Consider the following 24,569-nt stretch of genomic DNA (forward strand, 5'->3'; position numbering starts at 1 on the left):
TACGCGCGGCAAACCCGAAAAAGCGCTATGGCGGCGCGCAGCAACGTCGAATTAATGCATGAGATAAGACACATTTGGAAGCAACATTATTTCACAGACTGCTTTATTTAAATAAAAAGTCCAAAATCATTCAACGCCAATAACATTTTATTTGTACGCTAAACCATATTTCAAATTATAAAAGTAAATGCAAAATGTAAAACACAAGCTAGTCGCTTAAGCGACGTGAAGGGAACAAATCGCTTGATCGCATCCTATACGCGGGCAATATATGCGTAACAAAGCTCCTCTAATTTTCGGCTTCCGTCTTGGGTACGTAGGAGAGGATCACGGACGACCGCGGCGGTACCAGGACGTCGTTACTTTCCACCAACAAGTCTTTAACATATCTGTGGAAAATTGTTTTTTATTTTAAAATATCCTCAATATCTCCATTTAAAGTAAATAGTAAAGTATCTGCTGGGTAAGTAAGAAACTCTTCTAAGAAAGAGGAGGGATAAGTTTAGAACTTATTATAGAGGTCGCCGCTTTAGGGAGGAGTTGGTGGCAGATATAAGAATCTTATCTGACATTGACGAGATAAAAACATACACACACATTAACACATACACAATAAACAAAATAACGCATGCAGCGAAATTTAGCAGCATAAACCGAAAAGAGATATTACTTTTTACAGAAAACTATAAAATATACTATATAAAATAAAAATGTTTTTTATTTAATGAAGGAAGATGAACGAACAACTGAGCCCCTCCCCCCCCAATGACGTCACGCCTTTAGACTCTGGCACTTCATATAATAACTGCGTGCTTGGAATGTCTCCCTTCAAATCAGTACAACGTATAACTAGACAAATGTGAGGACTGACTCGTGGTCGGGCGGCGCGCGCAGCACGGCGAGCGCGGCGGGCAGCGAGCGCACGGCGGACACGTCGGCGCGCACGGACTCGCCCGCCGCGTTGTACAGCGACACGTAGCCCGTGTGGCCGCGCTTCCAGCTGGCGACGGAGAACATCGACGTAATATTAGAAAATACTTAAATTAAAATAACAATATTAACAATATTTCAATTAAAAAAATAATAGACTTATAAAGCTTTTTTTGTAATATATAATTTATTTCGGCGTGTAGAGAATTTGAGTGCAAATATTTTCTTTTTATAAATAAATAATCATACAACATTCATACTTGGTGCAAAATATAACATTACGCAGCCTTACTCACTAAATTGAAACGGAAGCTGCTAATTAGAGTTTCACGATATAAAATCCCAATAACTTTTATTGGCCCGACGATCCCTGGCTCGAACACATGAAGTCGGGATCTACAGACTAATATAAAGCGAGGTGTACACTGACCGAGCGCACGCGAGCACGGCGAGGCTGGAGTTGTGTGTGGGCGCGGCCGCCAGCGCGTACTCGCCGTGCTGCACGCTGGCGTCCTCGCGCAGCGCCACGGCGTGCAGCAGGCCCTCGCTCTGAAACATTATTTATTAGTCAATAAATAAATAATAAATCTTTTAACAAACAATTACTAGAGTTCAAGAAATCAATATTTTTTGTTGTAAAGTTTAGCAGCTAAATTAAACCTAAATATATATAGAATTGGACTGACGGGTGAGGTGCCATTATTTCCGAGCTGTTCTAGCTGCAGAACCGGCGCTGCCGGTAGTAACATGGCGAATGCCGCTAGCTCCTCGTCTGCACCATCCTCGGTAGTTAACTACAAAGTAAATATTATTAATGACGGTACATAATAAGAAATTCAACGTAATAATGATTCACATCATTCTTATTTCTTAAATAATAAATAAATCTAACATTCTGTTGTCCTTTTATCACCGTTAGACAAGGCACACACGAGTGGTATATTATTTCAACAAGATTTCAAATGCATAAATGGGCTCGAATCGTATCGTCTTTTTTTTACTTGTGGTAACTTCACATTTTAATCTTATACAATCACACTAGCGTGAGAGGTTACTCGTATAATGCAAAAAAATCGGTCAGAGCAACAGTTCCATAAGCTATATAGGAGCGAGCGAGCGGCGGCGGTACCTGCAGCGCGGGCCAGCGCGGCAGGCGCGCGCGCAGGGCGGGCAGCGCGGCGCGCGCGTCGAGCAGCGCGAGCGGCGCGGCGGCGGGCGGGCGCAGCGCGCTCGTGTTGCGCTGCAGCACGAACAGCTCGGGCCGCGCGCCCGACTCCGCTATCGTGAACACCGTGTCGCCTGCGGGACAGAGCCGCATTGGTACTCGTCTATGGCGACTGTCGTGTTTACAATAATGACTATGGTTTTTGCAATCGAAAATATTAATATGAATGTCACTTGCAATACAATAGTAGAACAAAAGGAGCTTCATATACAGAAGATGGTCTTTTGAAATAAAGGTCAGTACGGACCGAGCGGAGGTGGGAGGAGAAAAGAAAGTCACCACCGAAGGTAAATAGTCACGGTAACCGATGGGAGATGAACCAGTAGGTCAATTACGAAACACATTCTCTCCGCCTCTCTCCGGTTGGGTGTCGGACCTGCGTCGGAGCGCGCCAGCAGCGCCCAGTGCGCCAGCAGCAGGTCGAGCGCGGGCGGGTCGGCGGAGTGCCGCAGCCGCCAGAAGGCGCGCTGCGTGTGGTCGGCGCCGCCCGCGCCGCCCGCGCCGCCGCCGCCCGCCGGCGCCTCGTCGCCGAGCGAGCTGTTGGCGTGCAGCTCGCGAGCGTGCAGCAGCCTGGAACGACACCCAAATTAAATTCTTAGTTAACGTTTATTATCTATCGTCGTAGTCAATATACCACAGATATGATTGACGAAATTATTTTTTACAGTTGTCGTTGGCAGTCGTATTGAGTAACAAAATAAAAAACAATTGATTTTGCAACACAAAAATATATCTCGACACTCACCTAATTTTTTTCTTAGGTAATTTTTTTTTTCAAAAACATTGTATAGTTTGGCTTGGCCATTTTACTTTAATTAGCAAAGAGTAATATTTTGTATCAAACTTTACCTAATCCCATCAGCGCCAGCCTGCATCCACGTCTTGATGACGGCATCGAACTGCCGGACTACATCCACGTTGGTGAAGTTGAGGTCTGGTTGGTCCTCCCCGTACATGTGCAAGTAGAACTCCTGCCGTTTTTCGCTCCACGTCCAAGCGGGCTCGTTTAATGTCGAAACCTAAGAATTAAAAAACATTATACTTCTTCTTCAGTGTTTATTCTTTCGTATAAACGCAATAATATGAGAATCTACCAACTCTATTTACTGAGAAACCTTTCTCATATAAAATTAACACCACACTTCGGCCGACGATGCAACTAGTAAATGATCTATACATATTATTGTAAATACTAAATCAACTGTCAATTTTGATATAACTTGGTATGAAGCAAACTTGAACCAATGAACCGATTTTAAATCTATTTACCAAACTGGTACTGGTGGTAACTTCACGTAAAACTATCTTTTAATTTGACAATTTAATAGAACTTACTTGAATAAAAAACAAGTAAAAACTAAACATTATTAAAATTCTTATCACGATATCATTGTATCAATATTCTTACCCATTTGTTTGGTGGTTCTGGTTGCGTGGATGGCTTTTCTGGGTCATATTCGTGACCTTTGGCCCAGACGAAGTAATCACTGTATTCAGACGAACGGTTCTCGCTCAGCTGGAACCACTTGTGGGATTTCGATACGAAGTTGGCTGTCAGGTCTACGATCACTCTATTGAAAATTAATAAATTAAGAAAGTCTTAGAAATACAAATACATAAATTAATCATATCTAAGGACTATAAAATAGCAAGTAAATTATTAGGCATCCTAATAAACTCCTACTGCATTAAATAGATGTATGAAAAAAATAATGTTATTTTGGTTGTGATTAGTTCACACAACAATGCTCTGTCTTCTTCTTCTCAATGACGACAGAAAGAGAGAAATCTGAACACCCGCTGAACAACATTTATAAGTAAGGCTATTAAAATTTAATTAACTTATATATATATTTTCTTAGTTATAATATATTTAATTATAATCTGAAATTTGGGATATAGGAAATGATTTAACTTTAAAATGTGTTTGGTTCGAATTCCTCTATGCCAAAATTATGTAAATCCCTCAATAATAATCTAGCACTTAAGAAAGAAGCGAAGCAATAGTTATAAAGGTAGGTTCGAAATAAATAAAACTTACTTGACTCCGAATTTCTTGGCTTTAGCAACGAACTCTTTGAACTGATCGATGCAGGTTGGATCGTCCAAGACTTCATACGAATCTTTGCAGGCGAAAGCGAAGATTCCAGCCACTTTGGACTTCTCCATTAAAGGTAACGCCGATTCGACTTCGCGGTAATCTTCTACGGAGGACATATCAACCAACGGGCCCTTCTCATACCTAAGATGAAAACCCAGACATCAAATAAAATCTCTTTTGTAATTGATATTAAAAAGGCAATTAAAACTGTTGTTAACAGAAGAACGACAGGAGGTCTGGCATTTAACACAAAGACATCACATCACATCACCTTCAGAAAGATGCCTGATCTGTTAGAGATTTCCCCAGCGGGAAGAAAAGAACGAAAAAACATTAAAAAACTTACATATACTTCTGTGATATATAAAAGAATCTCGAGTCTTACCAAAATATTTTTATATATGCATTTATCATTCACTTTTCAAAATTAGGCGTAAAAGTCGATTATGTTGTGGAATCGGTTATAGGTTTTTAATTATTGATTTTCAAAATTTAGCATAGAAACCATATAAAATATAGTAAAGACTAGTTACCAAGTCCTGGGCAGCGGCGCCGCACACTTGGGCGCGCGGACGATGATGGCGATGGCGCCGGCCAACATGCACAGCCACAGCGCCCAGAACAACACGAACATGAACCAGCGCAGTCGCACCCAGAACGGATCCTCCGCGTACTTCATCAACTCCTCCTTCGTTAGTCCGGAGAATTGCTGCGAATAAGAATCATTGCAACAACCCTTTGACGTAGGTACTTTGTGAGTTGTTCATTTTCACGAAAATATTCAATTTGTCTTTTTAAAAACTTTTACTATCAATAACCATAAAAAATTATTAACTATCTTTGTAATATTTATTGTTTGTTTGTTATTGTTAAAGTAACCTTGTTATGCAAATAGATATATGAAATTGTGTATATTAAGTAACAGCCTATATGTGCAGGGCCACTGCTGGGCTTCTTAAGGTAGGGCATCCTCGCCATTCACGGAAGAAGTTTTGAGCTTATTCCGCCATGTTGATACTTTTCGGGTTGGTGAAAACGATTACCATCCGACATAATGTTCAGGCTTCCTTACAAGGTTTTCAGTCATTGCTGAGCACGAAATGAACGATAATACCAAATCTAACCACTGGGTCATGCCGGCTATTTGCGTTACCACTCCCTTAGTTACTCCCCTGTCTTATACATATATAACCTGTATACCTATATCCTCTGGTGGCAAAACTACTTAATGATTTCGCCCAGATAATCGAATTATGATTCAACGCAATCATGATTTCAAGTAATTATTGTTAAACTTTGATCTTAGATAGATTTACTTTCACATGTATATGAAAATATTAGTATGGATAGATTATAAAGGAATGAAATCTTTTCTTTACTAAGACTTTACTTACCTTCTTATTAGCATCGAGTTCGATCTTCGCGTCACCGTTCCTGTGATCTCCGACGACATACTTGGCTTCAGCCATGTCTACTCGGGTAACTATCTTAGCCTCGTCTTCTTTCTGCAACAGTTTTTCTTCTGCACCATCGGATGAAACCTTCTCCTTGGATTTGTGGAGACTCGACTTGGACGTCCGGAAATCTACGAAAACATATTTAATTTAAATTTGTTATATCCAACATCCATAACATAACATTTTTACCTGCACTTAGTTTAAGGCTAAAAAAAAATTAACTATTAATATTTTAGGGAGAAAGAAATATAAAAAAATAGTTTTCAAATTATTGGTACGTAATTAATTAATTCACGCTTTTACGTATTATATGTATGAATTTCGCGTTGGGTTTTGTTAAATCCACAAATTTTATACCTTGTAATTGTAGCCAGAATAGAAGTTTAAATTCAAATCGTTTAATTCAAAGCTCAGTATCACTAGGCTAGTTTTTATCGGTTTTTTAAGTACAGATACATTAACGGGATATAGCCGTTCGAATGTCTGCGTGCAAAATAATATTTCTTCACGTGCCTACATATGTATTGAGTAACGGATATCGGAGAAATTTCGAGAGTAAAAGCTTTCCTTATTATAAGAGTTGAAGATATTGTATCCGAATTAAAACACGAAGTTCATAATTTTAACCGCGCCCTTAGTGAATGATGAAATACAGTTTGAACATGTCACATTATAAATTTAATGGTAGCTACATTAAAAAAACTGTTTTAAGCTATCACAATAAAATTATACTTTATAATAGATATCAAAAACTTGATCACTACAATCGTTTAGTTTTTTTAATAGCTTAATATTATATAAATCTGAATTCGAATGTATGTTTTATTTCTGTTGTTCTTATAAATAAAAAATATATTAAGGAATCAAAATTATTGATTAAAGTTGTATCGATTAACTTCGAGCGAAGTAAGCGTCGTAGTGTTCTACGTATTATCACCATGAAATGAAAAATTGCGCATTTCGTGCATATTTGCGTTCTGAGTGAATACACAGCTTCATTTTCATTTCAGTCATTCTATTTCACGATTTATAATTATTTCTTACTAAAAATAACCACCTCACCAATCCTATAGAATCTCTTAAAATTAATCATTAAAAAATATGTTTTATCACCCACTGGAAAAACAAACTAAGCAGATAAAATTTACATAGTAAGTAAGCTGGTCGTTTATAATTAAATATAAATATTAGCAGGTATAATAATTACTCACGAGATGTCCGCAATCGACGCTGGTCTTAAAGATATTGAGACTTGTTCAACGAACTCGAGTTAAACAAAAAGTACATATCAGCAAACGAGTCCAAAAAACGCAGATTGGTTCCGTGCAGTGATATATTTCTCCTTTATTTAACTCCCGATTTCTTATTTAATAGTTAATTTTAACGCTTCGACTAATGTATTCTTACGTTATTATCTTTCTTAACCTGAGACGAAAACAAATAATTTAATGAATGAAAATATTTTCCGTCAAAAAAACCATGGAAAATTAAAATGCACGTTATTCAAGTTGGCTTTGATACGCACTTCTAAATCGTTATGGTAAAAGTTTCAATTGAATGTAATTGTATTATATTTAGGGTAACATTTTCACAACTACTTTCATATACAAATAAAACTTTGTATCTGATGGTTTGATTCGCGTTATATTTATTAAACCTACCTGTTTCAGACTGGGAATGAGTACATAAATGACCGAGAGCATCATTAACTAATACCAGGACAGTGAAGCACTGAGTATAAATGAAAAAGCACGACGGATTAATCACCCTTAATATTTATTATGAATAACACTTCTTTCGCCTATTCTTTATTATCAATCACACTGATCACACTTATTCCTCACAGATATCACACTTTGTACACAACCGGACAGGGGTTCCGGTTACGATGTGGCTCGCAGGACAATATATGCTTTATTCCCCTTACCGGAGGCTTCCGTTAGTTGGAAGGGTGGCTTGGCTATGATTGAATGGCGCGCGACATTGGCTGAGACGGTGTGATGTACCAACAGTTTTCAAGATTGGTCATTTTATACGTACTGATTCGATGAATAAAATTGAATCCAGCGTTATACATTTATAAATATAGTTATCTACCTATATAACCTTCTTCCTTAATATAAGGAAGGTTCCTCAAGTCGGACTGATAATTCCTAAGCCTGATTAGCCTGTTCCAATAAACAGGCATAGCGAAAGCTATTAGTCTCTGTATTGAAAGCTATTAGTCTATTTTGTATATGAATTGAACTTAAAAATAAGCACACCATTTTATTATAACAAATTAATTATGATAAACATTTTTTTAAGCATCGAACATTCGATTCCAAAAATGTCTTAGTTTAATTTATGGAAAAATGTGGGTATTGTATTTCAAAAACCGACATGTTTTGAGACCATAGCTATCTTTTTTACGGGATAAATATTATTTTATAATTTTGTCTGGCTGAGAGGTGAATTTATAAAATAAACTGATCATATTTCTTGTATTGTTGAAATAGTTCTTTAAATTTATATCTGGGCCTAGCCTTCATTCATCTTCTATTTCATACAAAACAAAGTATAAAAATGTCATGATATTATTATTTGGGCTCGAAATCCGAAAATCAAATCAAACGAATAACGAATTGCGTAAATGTGATCCCTAAAACAGGTTCCTTAATTTTTGACAAGAACTCAGCGTTCCAAGAAACAAAAGGAATGCTGTGTAGTCTGGACTGTCGGCTGCTTGCAGGACAATTTGATTTACGAAAAATTCAATGACCTTATTGCAATCAATTTCATATTTATTTAATAATTTACGAGTCTCCGACAAAATAGATACACGATTCCATTTAACAATTACATATAATTAATGAACTTGACGGTTTGAAGAAGACACTCACCGCACATTAATTTTCATCATAATACATGAGAAACAGTTTATTTTTTGTTACTTGAGACTTTTGTTTTTTTTTTTTTTATAGAATAGAAAGGCGGACGAGCATATGGGCCACCTGATGGGAAGTGGTCACCAAACGCCCTTAGACATTGGCATTGTAAGAAATGTCAACCATCGCTTATACAGGCAATGCGCCACCAACCTTGGGAACTAAGATTTTATGTCCCTTGTGCCTGTGCACAAGGGACATAAACTTCCACACAACTTCCGGTTTGAAACAACAACCGGAACACAACAATAACAAGTACTGCTGTTTTGCGGTAGAATATCTGATGAGTGGGTGGTACCTACCCAGACGAGCTTGCACAAAGCTCTACCACCAGTAAAATTTGTTTATTTTATTTAAATAAAGTGTCTATGAATTTTACATACAAACATTTTTTATGCTGTACATGGGCTACTATGGGCTCACAGTAACAGCCTGGTAATGTCCCACGGCTGGGCTAATGCCTCCTCTCCCTTTTGAGGAGAGGTTTGGAGCTTATTCCACTACGCTGCTCCAATGCGGGTTGGTAGAATACACATGTGGCAGAATTTCGATGAAATTAGACACATGCAGGTTTCCTCAAGATGTTTTCTTTCACCGTCAAGCACGAGATGAATTATAAACTCAAATTAAGCACATGAAAATTCATTGGTGCTCGCCCGGGTTTGAACCCACGATCATCGGTTAAGATTCACGCGTTCTTACCACTAGACCATTTCGGCTTTTTTCGATTATGTCCAAAGGCTTTAGTAAAAAAAAAAATTGTTCTTGGCGTGATTATATCCTATAATCATAAGATTATATAAAAACGAAATTAAATATCTGTTTGTTACTTCATCATGATAAAGAGTTGAAGAGAATACTAAACGAAATAATGACAATTGTTTAAGGACAATACCATTAATTAACCTCCACCATTAACTATTATTCCAAGTATGTATTTAAGATAAAGGTAATTTAGGTCAAGATAAGCTTATTAAGAGAAATGCATTTCTATTTTTCTGCCTTAGGAATTAACAAAGAGTATTTATTAGGTATTATCGATATTATATAAGTTACAAAAATATTTTAGAACAAAAGTAAATGATATTTAAACAGTCGTACATTTTAAACAATTTAGAATTAATAATTTAAAAAAACAAGACAAAATATTTTTTTCGATTAATTCTAATTAAAACATACAATCAAAAAGTCATAGTTCAGTGTAGTTAAACATTAAACAATAGTAAACTGTATACAGATAATAAATATTAAAACATAAGCTTCACCTACCTTCAGTTCGTTTATTTCATCAATGAATTTATTTAAAAAAAGACCACTGAGACGCGAGTTCTAATGTCCATATACGGAACACTAATGGGAAGTCGTCCACCGAAACGGATCGATATTGTGTGGAAGAAACCTACTTTTGTAATGGGCTTTAATTAGAACTCGTACAAAATATAGAGCATATGCGTCTGTGTTCCACCCACTGACAACCTTGTGACCCTAGAGTACGAAATAAATATTAAAAACACATGAAATTAAGAATAAATTAAGCTTTCATTAATCTTCTAATGTTTATTGTAGCTATAGTTTAGTGCTTACAAGACCCTACATAAAGATTCTGAGCTGGTATATAATTTTGGTCTGTTCTCTGAGATAGAAACCTCTTAAACTAAGTAATATTTAAAGAGGTATATTATTTATCTGTATTCCTAAACCGAAATAAACGTTGCCACTATTTTATTAACATGTATTTTGCGATTACATGAAGTTTTTTCAATTGTATGATTAAAAACTGTTAAATTATACCTTGTACATTGTGTTGGCTTCCTTTATAATATATGTATAAATATATATATAGTATCCAATTGATTTGAAAATTAAAAAAAGGTTTAATTCATTAAATAAAATGAATAAAAATAAATGAGTCGTCTTTCCCTAAATATATGGTTGATGGCGCGCTGTTTACATTCAATTATTATTTAGCCTTCCTCGGTTCTTCAAGCACTATGTAAACATATGGCCTTCAGGCCATGTTGACCCATTTCCATGAATATAAGATATTTATATTAAATTAAAATCAAAAACCACTACCACTGGGGATATTTATAAAAAATAATATTAATAAGAAAACAATAAACAATTATAGTACTTATTTTATTAGCAGCACTACAATCATAAATGTCGGGTATACCAACGCTCGATGTTATCATATAGCCTATTTTATACAATTTCCATTCTGTGTGACATTAATACGTGAGCATTGAAACATGAAATACAAACTTATTATAAGACAAAAACCAAACAGCTAATTCATACGATCTAAAAAATTATCACATCCATAAACTTCAAACCATAAGCTTACCGCCAATACCAATACGCCAAAATATAAAATTACACATTATTGTAATTTTATAATTAAAAAAAATATCATGAAGTCGTTATAAATTCTGTTTTTAAAAATTACGATATTTATGATGAATTAAATTTCAATTTCGAGTCACTATAATCGGAAGAACCAAGGAAAGTTTAATAAATATGAAAGTTATTGCTTGTTCCATTGGCGGTTTATGTTGTCATATTTTATATTCGTTATATATTGTTAGCTTGATAAAATAATCATACTGTAATTTCAAATAAGTATTGAGCATTTTGTAAAGAATAGCCGTGCCCATTAAAATAAGTCTGCATTATGAAAATAATGTAATAAATTATAATTTATATTATTGTCATATTTACTACAAAACCTGATTTTTGCTTGTTCATTTTTTATATTGTATATTTAAATATTTCGTACTTTTATTATTTAGTAGCTCTATTTTGACTACCGGTTCCGAAAAATATTATATTATGATTAGTCAGTTGAGTACTGGATAGAAGCTCGCATTGTTTGGTTTTTTAAAAACAGGAACGGAAATTTTTGAGTTGTGTAACAAGTTGGTTATTACCACTGTGGATAATATTGAGTTGTATTATAATAATAAAATTAATAAGACGGAGAAGAGTGTTTGAATATTAATATCTGCGAAATTAAAATAATTAACAATATGGTATTCATACCTACGCATATTTTTATTCATAGGGTACCATTCACATAATAGAAACTTGATCCTCAAGGCCGAAACACTCCTTTATGAACCCTTATACTATGTTCTTTGTTAACTAAATATAATAAGGCCTGCGACTCCGAGAAATCTCGACGTTCTATTCATATAACAATAATTATAATAAGTAAAGAGACGCCCTAGAAAAAAATTTTACAACAAAATAATACTAAGCAATGTATTCTTTGTATATAAATAACACGGAAAGAAAGACAAAAATAAGAATATATTTATGGCGACTTAGATCAGACGGGTATAAGTTTGCCTATATTCCCAAGAGCACACTAGTATTGATTACAAATTCTAGCATAGATTTTAGTAACGTTTAAGGGACGTTTTTTTATTTTACACCATAAATTTGTTATTTTATTATAAAATACTTTAATAGCCACCAATTTCAAAGTTCCATATATGTCGGATGTGAGACGCGATGCCACATTTATTTTATAAGGGATTAATTCAATAAAAAATCATTCTGTTCATCCGTCTTTAATTTAACATCATCATTATCATAAATATTGAAAGATACTTTTATGTTGTACTTTTGTTGTCCACTATATAACAAGTAACCAATTTAAAACAAGATAGCACTACATATTTTTAAATTGTTGTTTTATTTCTCTGTTCTTTTCAATTCAGACAAACAATAAAGCATAGAGCAACATTATATTAAGAAACTTGGATTAGTTAAAATTATAGTCAGAATATATTATGACATATTCATTAACATTATGGACCCTCGAATTAAGCAAAAGTGCTTTTTAAATAACCTGTTTATATTTTGCCCAGTTCTTTTGTGAAAAATATTTCCTTTTCATGCCAATAATAGATGTTGAATACTCATTAACTGAGTATAATGTTTCTAGTGTAAATAAATATATTAACTTTATCTAAGGACTCTAATGGAAAACAACATAAAAATATCTGACCATATTATGTACAAAAGTTATTAAAATAACCAATAGGTAAAATAAATCAATTTGTTTACTTATACAACTATAGTATTAGTGGTTTGGATGTAAAAATACTTTACAACATGACTAACATTTCAAAAATTATTTTTATTTTTTAAATGCAAATAGTAATCCTTAACTAATAGTAACTCGCATAATATAATTAGTGATTTTGGTTTAAATTCTCAAGAAATTGTTGAAACAATCTATTTCTCTCTCTCTGTATGTTATTTGATTCTTCTACAATATTTATTAATCTATCTAACTTCTCCTCGACAACTCGCTGTCTGTCCCTCATTTCTAAGGTAGCTTTTCTAAACTCTGCATTTCTTTTTCTTAGTAACTTTCTCTTCACTTCATCACTTTGTCCATTTGAAGTTTCACCATTCTCTGGAGTCTCTTCATATTTTGAGGAAGTATTCATACCTAATAATGCTTTTGTTATTCTATCTGCTGTTCCTTCTTGTAGTTTTTGTTGGATTTCAGGTTGATATTCCCCATCAATACTGTAAATCTCTTCAAATATTTCAAAATATGGCCATTTAAACGCTGTGACTCCACTTCTATTTTTTTTCCTTAACAACCTAATGTAAGTTTGTTTTAAATTTCTAAATTTCTTATCACAACTATCAGGTCCTTTACCTACTGCATTCGCAATATCTATCCAGACATTCTTTTTTCTAATTTTTGGATTTCTAAACTTATCTATATTTTGTAAATACAGTGCCAACATCCCGGCAGTGCTTTCATGGTCCCAGTGGTCGTCAGGATCATCAGGCGTCTCCATGATCTCAGTTTGATTCAACTGCATATATTCTGTATCAGCCTCAATATATTCAATTTCATGAACTGAAAATAAACCCTTCAGTCACAATTACCTTTAAAATTCTCTTTCATTGTATAAATGTATTGTATCATGATGAAACCAATATAAGAACGTAGCGGCACACGCAATAATACATTTGTGTCGAGAATGGCTCAGTGTTCAATTGGCATTCATAAGAACTTCCTTGATTTATTTGCAGTATAATTTTGCCTCGTATAAAAGATATATTCAATATTTAAGTAAGTATTATGAATCAAATAATGTGCACTTTTAAAATATAAATCACTATACTTCGTAGCAAAATTCAAAACAAATAACAAAAACGTAATAAAAACGCAAAATAATCCGTTTATTGCATCCGTCAGCGATCTAATAACAAAATGGCGCTGCTATGCTAAAGTTCGTCCAATGAAAGCGCTTTATGATCGACCGAGTCGAATTTCAAGAAATCATATATTTGAACTTTATATTACGTATTTTTGAGAAAAAATGTAATATAGTAATTACGGTTTTTTTATACATTCAATGTATAAATGCTTGAAAATTGAGTAAGGTAATGTTTTTTATTACTTCTAGCGCTACATCATATCCTGTCACAACTCATGTGGGCGACGAATCGTAATCTGACATTTAAGAGCACAGCACCTTTTGTTATGTCAAGGATCAGCTGATAATGATAAGGTCAAATTAATACATTATTACAAATTTAAATAAGGGTTTTTTTTAATAATAATAATTTAATAATTGCTCTACACTACCATTTGGATATTTTACTCCGTACCTCATCTTATCAATATTGAATTTTTTTCTTAATTTTAGATAGATATATAAAAACGAATGACAAGGCCTTAATATAATGTGTTAAAAGAAAAATTTAAATCTCAATATTTTTTAATATGTTTTGCAATTTAAAATGTAAGTACCTGTATCAGATTCCGGAATAGGCTTATAAGAGGCGACGTGTTCGTCTGTCGTCTCTTTAATTTGACCCCCATCTATAGTAAGATGGTTTTTTCTCGTCTCCGACATGATGAATCGTTTTTCTCAAACCAGTCTTGTAATTAGGAAACTTTCACTTAGCGTCAATAAGTTAAATTACAGCACTCGATTTAATACATCAATTATGTTCCACCTCCATGCAACTGAACGCCATACGGCAGTCACTAGATAAGGTTAATGAATGAGAATGATAAAAGAACGACTTTTGAATGAATAGCACCACACCCAAGAATCGATTAGAACGAGGTGATATGCCATGCGTTCATAATTAGTAGTTGAATGAATTGAAATGTATAACTTTTTAATAAATCTTTAATATAAAATAATAAAAATGCTAATTTAAATTTCAATAATTTTATTTAAGAAAAAAATAATTATATGTAAAAATATAATTATAAATACCTACTAGAGGTGGGTACAGCTATCAGCTGATAGTTGTCAAAAAGAATGAACGGTTTGTTGTTATTTAATACTAATCAAACTAACTATGGAACTATAGTAGTCCTTATAAGAAATCAGAACTATGTGTTTTATAAATAGAAGTGTAACATAAGATTTTTTATAAACAATGTGTACGATACCACCAGCACCTCCTCCACCTCCACCACCTCTTCCACCCAGCTCGAGTTCGCCACCAAAGCTATCAGATTTTTCACCTACTTTTAGCTATTCAGATATTTGCGAATGGGCAGCCCATGAACCGCAGCTATGGGAAGTTTGTGCTAAAAATGATATATGTTTAAATGAAGCTCCATTTCAGTACAAATATAAAAAATTTGAGTCTATTATGCAAGTAGGACCAACTTGTGGATTAGTTGCTTTATCTATGTTATTAAAAGGAAAGGTCACACCTGATGAGCTGCTGAATATTACTAAAATAGAAGGTTACAGTAATAACGGAGAAATGTTCAGTTGCAATAACATGGCTAAGTTAGCCGAAAAAGCCATTAATTTGGCAGAAACTAAGAACTTAAACTGTTATGTAAAGACTGGTGGCTTATTTAATGAAGAAGTAATACTTGAGTTAATAAATGGTGCTACGTTACTGGTTGCGTATCCTTTTTAATATTTAAGTTGTTTATTTATTATTATCAATATATTTGAATCAATTTATCATTATCAATCTTTATTAACATTTTCTTCGAAAATAAAAAAAAAAAACAATTTATAAAGAAATTAATAAATTCTTAAAAATAATATTCTATATTTTATAAAAATAAAACTGATAAATATTCTTAAGTAAAACAACCAGATATGATGCAGACTGTAATCATTCACCATGCTTACGTAATGGTCATACAGCTCACTGGGCCCTTGTTTGTGGTATAGTTATAGTGAAAGATCCTGGTCACAGCTACGTTGCTGACCCGAGCAATATCTTTGTACTATGTAGACATGGAAAGTCAAGATATCTGTCAGCTTGGACTCTGGATGAATTAGATAAAAGTAATAAGAATTTATGGGAGTTTTCACCCAAAAAGCAGGAAGATGGCATATCATATGTGCTTCCTGAAGGAGGCATTGGAGGTAAAAATGGATTAAGAGACAAGTTCTTATTATTCAAGGGTTTATTATAAGAAATTGTAATTTTATAAAAATATACACTTTTTATGCTGTGTTTATATTCTGATATTGCACATTTTACATGCTGATAAATGACTGATATAAATATGTAATTTATAAATTATAAATAAAATATTTTTTATATAGAAATATATAATCCAATAACATCTCATATTATGTAAATGATGATACTGTAAGTCATATCAAAGCTATTATTTAAATGATTTTCTTACCAAATCAAATATGTAAAGGAATATTTATTTACAGAACGAAGTTTATTTAGTTTAAATTCAATATAAATAAATTGCAGTGAAATATTTAAAAAAAGAAACATCTAAATAAATAATTTTACTATTTTTAGTATTCAAAAGGAAATATTAAGACATCATTGTTAAAATATATGTAATTCATAATACCAAAACTCAGGATAGGTTAGGATTCAGTAAATAATAACAGAATCATATAATGCAAAATTTTATTTGTACAATAAATACAAATCATACTGCAAATAGTGATTAAATAATAAATCTCATTTTTTTGCATAAACATATTGAAGTGAAATAACTATCAGATAGACAAATCAATCATCTGTTAAATAAGTGACAGCGAGACATCCTTTTATTGCACCTTCACTACTTTGAAATGATGTATAAAATTGTATTATAAATAACATAAATGTAATATACTTTTGTACTAAATAAATCAACTTAACAACTCTCCGTTAAACTAAAGAATATTAATGCCATCTATTCTGGCAAATTATATTTGTGATGATTAATAATAATAATAATTGTTATCGAATAAATGATTACAAGTTGCATTGAATACCTTCTTATAATACAGTTTAATTAAATCATTCTAATATCGGCATACAGCTAAACAATTAGAAAATTTTAATCGCCAAGTCAGTCAGCAGTTATGAGATCAAAATTATACTAAATATATTTCATAGCTTATTATCAAAGTACACTATTACTATTAGATTGAAGATAACATATATAAACACCGCTGTTACGCTCAAACGTTCGGCTAGGCCTCTAAAACAACTTTGGACTATACAACTTGACTTCATTTTGTTTTAACTGCTATTTTTCACTAAAAGTAAATAATATGAATGTTCATTACATATAAATATAAAATATTTTATGCATTTATAATAAACGATGAAAGTTATTTTATTTTTTACAAATCATAAACATAGTTGCTATTTGAATAAAGAATGACTATCAATACATTTCCAATAGATTACAATATAATTTCTACAAAATTATAATCATTGTTTAAGGATTTTTTTTTAATATGAAGTCTGTCATAGACTATCATAGACTTCACCTTCGAAATTATAAATGTCACCCAAATAACAGTTAAAACAAAAATAATTCAGGCTTCATCAATATATGCATGTGTAAACAAGACTAGACCATATTTATACCGTTTACTATAATTAAGCACAATGCAGATGTAAAATGCGATTAATACAGATTATATGAATAATGTATAGTCAAAATTAATATAATTATAAATTTAGTTTTAGAACAATTAAAACATTAGGAATAATTATTATGTTTTTTTTTGTAACTGGATATATATAATTTCATGCAATATTAAAAAACAAAAATTAAAATTGTTATTGCAATTTTTAATATTATTTATGATTGTAGGTTCAGAAGCGAATTCATATTTATTTTATGTTGGAATAATGTTAGTATTGCATTTGAATAAATCACAATTATGGATAAATATCAGCAACAAAACATCCGCAATATTACATTACACATACATATGTATAAGTTGAAAAATTATATATCTGTTGATATAGAAACAGTATAATATAAAGCTTTCGATATGCAATCACTTTACTCCTTCAAAGCCTTGTATTTATTAAAGAGAAATTCTTCAAAGTCTGTCTTTACAATTCATTTTTTGTGCATTTTTTGTTAATATTGTCAGTGAAAAATATTTCATTAAATCTTTAAAAACATTGTTTTTTTATTCCAAACATTCACGACAAAGCTTATGAATAAGTATGTATTGATAAAATTGGCCATACATAGATGTATACATAATGACTGTAAAATAACTTTATATTGAGTTTTTTTATATGTCAAATTTGTATACATCTTTTATGGTCTTAATATATGATAACAGTTTTCTACTATTTGATATTAACCTTATGCTAGCAGCGTTACATTGATTTCACATACATATCTAAATACACCAACTATTGTCCGAGTTAATTTGTGTGATTATTATAGTAAAAATAGTTGAACAAACAATATTGAAAACTTTTATTATATACAAGCGTCTTCCAAAATAATAAGTTATCAATGAAAATATCTATAGGCGCGTTAAATCAAAGGCTATCGAGTCAAATACGCTTTAAAAACAATACAATACATGGATTTAAGTTAAAGGTTTTATAATTAACCAAGGCAAATTAAATTTATGTAAAAATTTGGCACTTTTATAATGTGCAATAAAATGTTTAAATAAAACAAATATAATGGAAGAGCACCTTGAGCCGACTCTACTACATCTCTACCTAATACTGCATCTCCACAGAACGAAAATTGGCAACCTTTGTGTTGTCAACAAGACTTAATGTCAAAGAACCTGTAAGTCAGTTGGCAGCAAAAAATGTACAATGTTGTCTAATTGTTGGTGACTGAGTAATCGTCAAAAAAGAAAAGTTGCTAACACAGAAGTTGCCAAGTATTTCAGTGGAAGCGCACCGTATCACTAAAATGCCGTTAATATTGCGAATTGAACCCATAAGCCGTGGCATAAATATACAGGATCGTACAAAAGCCATATTCATTACAATTATTAAATTAAAAGATATGCCTCACTTTTACCATAAAGTCCACAAATACTTTTATTTATAAAATATAAATCAATCGAAGATATTTCGTTGCAATTTTTTTTTTTTACCACAGATTAAAACACTTAGCTATTCTAAATACATCGAATTATAATTAACACCAATTGTTTTCTGGATACGTTTTTGGAACCATATTTATTATTGCTATCGAATTAGGTCATATTAGCTTATAAAGCTGGCTCGAAATGCTTAGGAGGGTAACATTTCATTTGACAACACACTAAGAGCCCGGCTACACGTTCGAATACTAATTCAAACACTTTCACGCTGACGATGAGAGAATTTTAAGAAACTTTCGTACCAGACAACATTGTTTATCACAAGTTCTATGAATTAGTGGCAGCTTATTGCGCAAACCGGATATATCCGGTTATATTTCATTTTGTTTTTTTTTTTTTTAATTGTCATCTGTTTTTACTTTGTCGTATAATGAGGCATACATTAGAGACTATTGACGAAAAATTTCGAACTTACATTCAATTCATATAATACTCAATTTATCCACGACTTATTGGCGACATATATTAGAATTATCATATTTGAAAGATCGCGTATACTAAGATTTATAGCAAAGATTACATTTTATATATTTAAATATATTAAAAACGCTACATGACTGTATCAAAGCTATTGCTCTCCTACCGAAAACGAACCGCTGCACATACATATAAAATATATAAAAAACATTAGCGACCAATCGACTAACGCCGCACTAAAAAAAAAACCGCATCCATAAATCACAGACAAAAATTAAAATCGCGCTCGCAGTCCAGCACGAACCTATCTGATATGTGCCGAAAATACTCCTTAAAATTCGTTTATATTTACTCCGTTACACAAACTAACCTACACATTACATGGAAATGTCACGAACCATAAATTTTCACGATATACACTGAGTACGCGGAATACCTATACGATAAATAATGTACTATCTACTATGAAATGACTATAATGCATAGTTAACGTTATTGAGCCTTCATTATGCAACTTGAACGTATAAAAAGAACGCTACAATTCTAAGACGGAATATCGACTCTATTACACAATGAATAGAGTTCAATGTTACACAACAAAAGCTTAGCTAAAACCATGGCAGCTCGACAGCGATATATTAAGTAACGCTACAAATAGAAGAGTTATAGAAACAATTATCGAATTAAATTTGGACATTTAAGGTCGCCGGCGTAAAAGTGACAACTAACAGTAGACAAATTGATTGAAGGATTTACTCTTTTTAAATGACTATCATTCAATTCTCCCTTTATCAATCACGTTCATACGTTCGGTCCGAATGTTCATTACAAATTGCCACAATTACGCTGACGGTATCTTTAAGAGCCTCATATTCCCATCGGCCTCAATCAAATCCCGTGTACATGTTATATTAGGACTCAAAAGCCGACACAACCTAACCGCTGTCGGTTCGATTACTCATGATGTCATACAGCCCATCGAACCACTGAAGGTTCTGATACTAGGAAACCAGAGCGGGGCGACCGAGGTACGACGGGCGGAGGCCTAGGTCTCCGGCGGAGCGAGGGGCGCTCCGCACGTGGCCACGGGGAAGGTCTTGACGTGAGTCTGCCATTGCGTTGACAGTTGGAAGAATTTGACGCCGTTCCATTCTGTGCCGTCGATGTAAACTGGTGATGAAAATTATGAATACAATTTCATGATATATTCATGACAATAATTATTATTGAAAATATGATGGCGACATATGTATATGAACTTGCATGTTCATACGTTTTTTTGCTGCTCTTATATCTAATTTTATTTTAACATCGCTCGTCATTAACTTCCGAACAAAAGAAAACGATGTTTGGGGAACGGGGTTTTCCTGTAAAACACCATATACCTTTAAGCGGCGCGTTGTGCGATCCCTTGGCGGAACAAATGAGACGCGCCACACCCTCCACGGTCTGTGCGCGACCCGGCTCCGTCTCCCCACTCTTCTCCTTCTTTTTGCCTAGCCTCATAACTGGAAAGACAATCATATATAATAATAACGCAGTCCCATTTCCCTCACATCCATTTGGTATCTCACCGAAACGTCAAACGGCAACGTTATCGTTCGGCGGGATACGTGGGAGCTGTACCAAAATATAGATCAGTATAAATTAACACTACTATATATAGGTACGGGAAGGTATCCTCACTCTTCTGCTTCTTCTCCTTGGTGAGGTACGTGATGCAGAGGTGGTGGTTGTGCCTGGTCACCAGCAGCGCGCGGAACGAGCCCTTCAACGTGACCTTCCCTCCGCCCTCGGCGCCGCTCGCGCCCTCCACCACCTGCCGGACACGCGGAATCGCTTTAGAAGCGGGTAGCCTTCGGGAGCGGTAATCGGACGAGCGGCACGCGCGCGCTCGCTCACCGGCCAGTAGTCGAGCTGCAGCTCGAGCGGCTCGGCGCGCGCGAGGCCGAGCGGCGGCGCGAGGTCGGGCGCGGGCGCGGGCGTGGCGGGCGGCGACGGCCGCGCGGGGGGCGAGCCGCCCTCGTCCAGCTCCAGCGACGACGGGCCGCCCTCGCCGCAGCCCACGCGCACCTCCTGCGGCCACCGCACAGATGGATCATCAGCTCGTGGTAAAAAATTGTATTGTATTGAAAATTCTGTACACGGTGTAGACGAATTATAATTTTGAGTCGTCGTTCCCTTGGAACTTGGAATTTTGTCTAGTTATCATAACTTCACTCTATAATATAAGAATCAGAATATTATTTGTTACATAAACTGTGTAAATGATTTTTTAAGATCCCATCACTTAATTAGTTCTAACGGTGTGCAATATGTTGTAATTATTATATGTAATCGCAAATATATGGATATTAAATATTAATATCTTAAACTTATTCATAAATAATAAAAATAATAAATAATTTAAATTGATTCCTACCGCAATGAAGGGTACGAATGTCTGACTCGAATCTTCGTCTCCCGACTTGTCCCGGTAGGCGACCATGGCTTCGCCGATCGGTATGTTGTTGACTGGACCGATGCTATTCAAATACCTAGAAATTAAATAAATCATTTAGAAAATAGTCAACAGATAAAATTTCAAACAGCGTATATTTAACCACGCGGACTTTCTAGGCGATATAATTTTCAAGTGCATTTCTTATCATTACTTAACATTCTACTCGCACCCAAAAACAAATTATTCAGTATACAGGGGACCAATTCTGCTAATCTAGAACGATTACGATACGTTCCCGATTCAATTCCAACCCAACGTTGTCTATTCTATATTTATTCGAATCGAAACCGAACCGATACGATGTTAAAATATACCGTTATGCCAAAGCCAAACTTAATTGGTATTTTTTATACCAATAGTATAAAGAGCCGAGATGGCCCAGTGGTAACGAATGAATCTTAACCGATGATCGTGGGTTCAAGCTCGAGCAAGCACCACTGAATGTTCATGTGCTTAATTTTTGATTATAATTCATCTCGTGCTTTACGGTGATCGTGAGGAAACCTGCATGTGTATGCAGGTTTCTGCATTTTTTTTTCTTTTTTTTTATAGGAAGCCAACACAATGTACAATGTTTTTACATGTCTGTCCCAGAAAAATAATAATTCAAAATAATGACACTTATTAACACTATACATCGCAATTATAGGCTAACTCATCGTGCAATTTCACATTTTCAGCTTCGTTCGCTCCAACGTAACATTTTTAAAGATATCGCGTAAACAACACGTATACAAATAATTAAAGAAGAATAAAGAAATTATATATATGTAAATATGGTAATGGTATATGGTATGGTAATGGTAAAATAACTGGCGTGGTGGTAGCTACTCTCTATTCTCAATGTCAACAAGTCAATTAACATAATCCAGTTGCCATAAAATTAGAATAATAGGATCTGCCTATAGTAATAGATATATTAGAATAGATTTTGAAGAAAAACGGAAAGTTTTAGCAATATCCAGCGCAGGCCCTCAGCGTTCTTTGGTCGACGCTTACACTTCACAGAAATTTCATTTCAGTTAATATAATATAAATAATATATTTTTTTTATAGAATAGGAAGGCGGACGAGCATATGGGCCACTTGATGGTAAGTGGTCACCAACGCCTTTAGACATTGGCATTGTAAGAAATGTTAACCATCGTTTACATGACCAAAGCGCCACCAACCTTGGGAACTGAGATGTTATGTACCTTGTCTGTAATTACACTGGCTCACTCACCCTTCAAACCGGAACACAACAATACCAAGTACTGCTGTTTTGCGGTAGAATATCTGACGAGTGGATGGTATCTACCATAGTATTTATCATATTTATAAAAATCAAACATCGCTTATGAACCCCTGGAAATTATTTTTGACATTTTCGCGCCTCTTGCTACCGCATACGGCGATCGTTTCTCTCACTCTGCCTCAGGGCCGCCGGCACTATGAATCGGATCATTACCTGGCGATCCTAGAGGACATCTCAGCGATGTCCGGCATGCTGGCGTCCCCGGCGCGCTCGCAGAGAGAGTTCCACGTCTCGTTGCAGAACAGCGCCGCGTACGCGCTGTCCGACGCGCCGAGCGACCGCGATATCGTGTTCGGACCTTCAGCGAGTGTATTGTTACGTTTGATTAAAGTGGAATAAATGCCTTTATTTGTCTTTATAAAAAAGTGAATTTTCTTTTCGGATTGAAATGATATGTGGCTCCGAATTTATCGTAAAAAATAATAAATATACTCTCGCATTTAGTACTCGATCTTGAGCAACTTTTAGCGGATCATGAAAACAAACAAAAAAAATAAATATAATGAAATATTAAATATAATTAGGATAGAAACATCGATTCGGCGAACGACCCCTCGTTAATTTCTTCGTACGCACGGGATGGAGTCTCAAAGAGTCAATAGCCCGCTGGACGTTCCTCACAGAAACGGCAAGGTCGGTCCTAGCGGGCCAGGGAGTCGTCACCAGTGGCATAGGAGCGGTACCGGTGGGCACGAGGTAGAAGCGCAGCGCGGGCGCGTCGTGGCGGCGCGCGGCCAGCTCGGCGTGCGCGCGCAGCGCCGCCGCGCCCCACGCGTCGCCGCCGCACACGCACACGCGCACGCCGCGCCGCACACCTCTGTCGGGGGCGGAGGGCTTCGTATCATATCATAATTATATCGGTCGTCGAATCACCTAAAATGGCGATCGCGGTATGTCACCGAGGTACAGTACACGGTGATCGATGGGGGCACTCACTGCTTGGCGGCGCGGGCGAGCAGCGCGTGCAGGAAGGCGCGCGCGTCGGGCGCGGCGGCGGGCGGCGCCGGCACGGCGGGCACGGCCAGCGCCTGGAACACGCGCGCCAGCCCGCTCGGCACCAGCGCCACGCACTCCGGCAGCGGGCCGTCCTCGCCCAGCACGCGGTTCAGTTGCTCCAGCATCGTGCGGCGCGGCTGAGGCGAAATGTGGTGTATTTTTCGTTAAGCGAACTCAAAATATAAATTAAATTTTATAACAATCTCCAAAAGGGACGAACGAAAGAAACGAATAAAAAACCTATTATAACATATTAATAAAGAACTAAAAAATAAAATATACCTACAAAAAATGTTTATTAAATATAATGTAAAATTGTATTTTGTGTAAAGTGCATAAATATAGGTAT

General features: G+C 34.9%; 3 protein-coding genes across 5 annotated transcripts in view; 1 reads left to right on the forward strand and 2 right to left on the reverse strand.

Annotated features, from left to right (window-relative positions):
• Positions 1 to 126: 126 nt before the first annotated feature.
• LOC126776096 (uncharacterized) lies at positions 127 to 14,682 on the reverse strand. Its single transcript, XM_050498382.1, has 12 exons — positions 14,429 to 14,682; positions 5,651 to 5,841; positions 4,790 to 4,965; positions 4,197 to 4,397; positions 3,564 to 3,726; positions 3,005 to 3,174; positions 2,532 to 2,725; positions 2,060 to 2,229; positions 1,617 to 1,724; positions 1,361 to 1,479; positions 872 to 1,000; positions 127 to 389 (listed from the first exon to the last, which is right to left on the reverse strand). The coding sequence occupies exons 1-12, from the start codon at positions 14,532 to 14,534 to the stop codon at positions 290 to 292; spliced, it is 1,827 nt and encodes a 608-aa protein (XP_050354339.1). The 5' UTR covers positions 14,535 to 14,682; the 3' UTR covers positions 127 to 289.
• Positions 14,683 to 14,940: 258 nt separating this feature from the next.
• On the forward strand, positions 14,941 to 17,081 carry LOC126776113 (UPF0692 protein CG33108). Its single transcript, XM_050498404.1, has 2 exons — positions 14,941 to 15,557; positions 15,757 to 17,081. Exons 1-2 carry the CDS (start codon positions 15,073 to 15,075, stop codon positions 16,079 to 16,081), a joined length of 810 nt encoding a protein of 269 aa, XP_050354361.1. The 5' UTR covers positions 14,941 to 15,072; the 3' UTR covers positions 16,082 to 17,081.
• A 1,859-nt stretch (positions 17,082 to 18,940) lies between these two features.
• The window catches only part of LOC126776087 (phosphofurin acidic cluster sorting protein 1), a 130,505-nt gene continuing 124,876 nt past the window's right edge, over positions 18,941 to 24,569 (reverse strand). For all 3 annotated transcript variants that reach the window (XM_050498368.1, XM_050498367.1, XM_050498366.1), the window contains 8 exons: positions 24,161 to 24,357; positions 23,908 to 24,041; positions 23,378 to 23,522; positions 21,847 to 21,961; positions 21,327 to 21,500; positions 21,111 to 21,243; positions 20,810 to 20,932; positions 18,941 to 20,594 (listed from right to left, as the gene is read on the reverse strand). In XM_050498368.1, the coding sequence (XP_050354325.1) occupies positions 20,470 to 20,594; positions 20,810 to 20,932; positions 21,111 to 21,243; positions 21,327 to 21,500; positions 21,847 to 21,961; positions 23,378 to 23,522; positions 23,908 to 24,041; positions 24,161 to 24,357 (1,146 nt within the window). In that variant the 3' untranslated portion in view covers positions 18,941 to 20,469. The remainder of the gene's footprint in view (positions 20,595 to 20,809; positions 20,933 to 21,110; positions 21,244 to 21,326; positions 21,501 to 21,846; positions 21,962 to 23,377; positions 23,523 to 23,907; positions 24,042 to 24,160; positions 24,358 to 24,569) is intronic.

This window comes from Nymphalis io, chromosome 19, assembly GCF_905147045.1.
Source record: "Nymphalis io chromosome 19, ilAglIoxx1.1, whole genome shotgun sequence".
Classification (NCBI taxonomy): domain Eukaryota; kingdom Metazoa; phylum Arthropoda; class Insecta; order Lepidoptera; family Nymphalidae; genus Nymphalis; species Nymphalis io.

Bases quoted from the DNA above. Each gene is read 5' to 3' on its own strand.
- LOC126776096 (XM_050498382.1), bottom strand. From the start codon at position 14,534: ATGTCGGAGACGAGAAAAAACCATCTTACTATAGATGGGGGTCAAATT. The intron at 3,727-4,196 runs GTAAGTTTTATT...AATTTTCAATAG, and splicing joins GCCAAGAAATTCGGAGTCAA to AGTGATCGTAGACCTGACAG. The intron at 390-871 runs GTCAGTCCTCAC...AATTTTCCACAG, and splicing joins CGCGCGCCGCCCGACCACGA to ATATGTTAAAGACTTGTTGG.
- LOC126776113 (XM_050498404.1), top strand. From the start codon at position 15,073: ATGTGTACGATACCACCAGCACCTCCTCCACCTCCACCACCTCTTCCA. The intron at 15,558-15,756 runs GTATCCTTTTTA...TAAAACAACCAG, and splicing joins GGTGCTACGTTACTGGTTGC to ATATGATGCAGACTGTAATC.